Source organism: Mandrillus leucophaeus, unplaced genomic scaffold (genome assembly GCF_000951045.1).
Source record: "Mandrillus leucophaeus isolate KB7577 unplaced genomic scaffold, Mleu.le_1.0 Scaffold425, whole genome shotgun sequence".
Lineage (NCBI taxonomy): Eukaryota > Metazoa > Chordata > Mammalia > Primates > Cercopithecidae > Mandrillus > Mandrillus leucophaeus.
Genome location: NW_012104532.1, coordinates 1,169,564 through 1,170,618, shown reverse-complemented (window position 1 = coordinate 1,170,618; position 1,055 = coordinate 1,169,564). Strand labels below are relative to the sequence as shown.

Genomic DNA, 1,055 nt, shown 5'->3' with positions numbered 1-1,055 from the left:
TTGCACCACTGCACTCCAGCCTGGGGGAAAAGAGTGAGACTTCTCTCTCAAAATAAAAAACCAAAAACACAATGGCACCATCTCGGCTCACTGCAACCTCCGCCTCCCAGGCTCAAGCAATTCTCCTGCCTCAGCCTCCTCAGTAACTGAGATTACAAGCACACACCACCACACCCGGCTAGGCTAATTTTTGTTTTAGTAGAGATGGGGTTTTGCCATGTTGGCCAAACTGGTCTCGAACTCCTGACCTCAAGTGATCCGCCCAACTTGGCCTCTCGAAGTGCTGTGATTACAGGCGTGAGCCACCACACCCAGCCTCATTTCTATTAGAAAAAAAAAAAACAAACTAATAATAACCTGAGACTTACAAAGACGAAACTATTGAAAACCACTGTGCAACCAATTCAACCAGTCACTCTCTTACTTCAGTTTTCATGTTAAATCTTTAGTTACAGTACTTTATTTTTGTTCTTTTTTTTAATTTTGAGAAATACTTTAAAATAAAACATGCTTTGATCAGCTTGAAATAAGATTCATAAAATGTACCTTTTGATGTTTGTTCTGGAGTTTCGATGAGACATGTAAGTAAGAGTTCTGTGCAAAAATATTGGCTACAAAAAGAGTTTTAAAAATGTTAAAATTGAATACAGATGCAGTTATAAGAGAGAAATAATATTGATGAATTTTGTTGACTACTTACTGCTATGAGATTCCGAGTTCGAAGAAATCTATAGATCTGTGTTGGCTCTAGGTAAAAGAAAACAAAATCCAAACATGATATAAACTTACCTATCAGAAAAATATCAACCTAGACCATGTTATAATCAATATAAACTAATCATCTGCTATGGAAATCATGCACTAAATATTTATTTATTTTTTTTTTTTTGAGACTTTGAGACGGAGTCTCGCTTTGTCGCCCAGGCTGGAGTGCAATGGCACCATCTCGGCTCACTGCAAGCTCCGCCTCCCGGGTTCACGTCATTCTCCTGCCTCAGCCTCCAAGTAGCTGGGACTACAGGCGCGCACCACTACGCCCGGCTAATTTTTTGTAT

General features: G+C 39.5%; 1 protein-coding gene across 1 annotated transcript in view; it reads right to left on the bottom strand.

Annotated features, from left to right (window-relative positions):
- The window catches only part of SUZ12 (SUZ12 polycomb repressive complex 2 subunit), a 94,718-nt gene that overhangs the window by 90,013 nt on the left and 3,650 nt on the right, over window positions 1-1,055 (bottom strand). The window contains exons 3-4 of the mRNA XM_011993104.1: window positions 701-747; window positions 547-611 (exon numbers count right to left, since the gene is read on the bottom strand). Coding sequence (XP_011848494.1) covers window positions 547-611; window positions 701-747 — 112 coding nt within the window. The remainder of the gene's footprint in view (window positions 1-546; window positions 612-700; window positions 748-1,055) is intronic.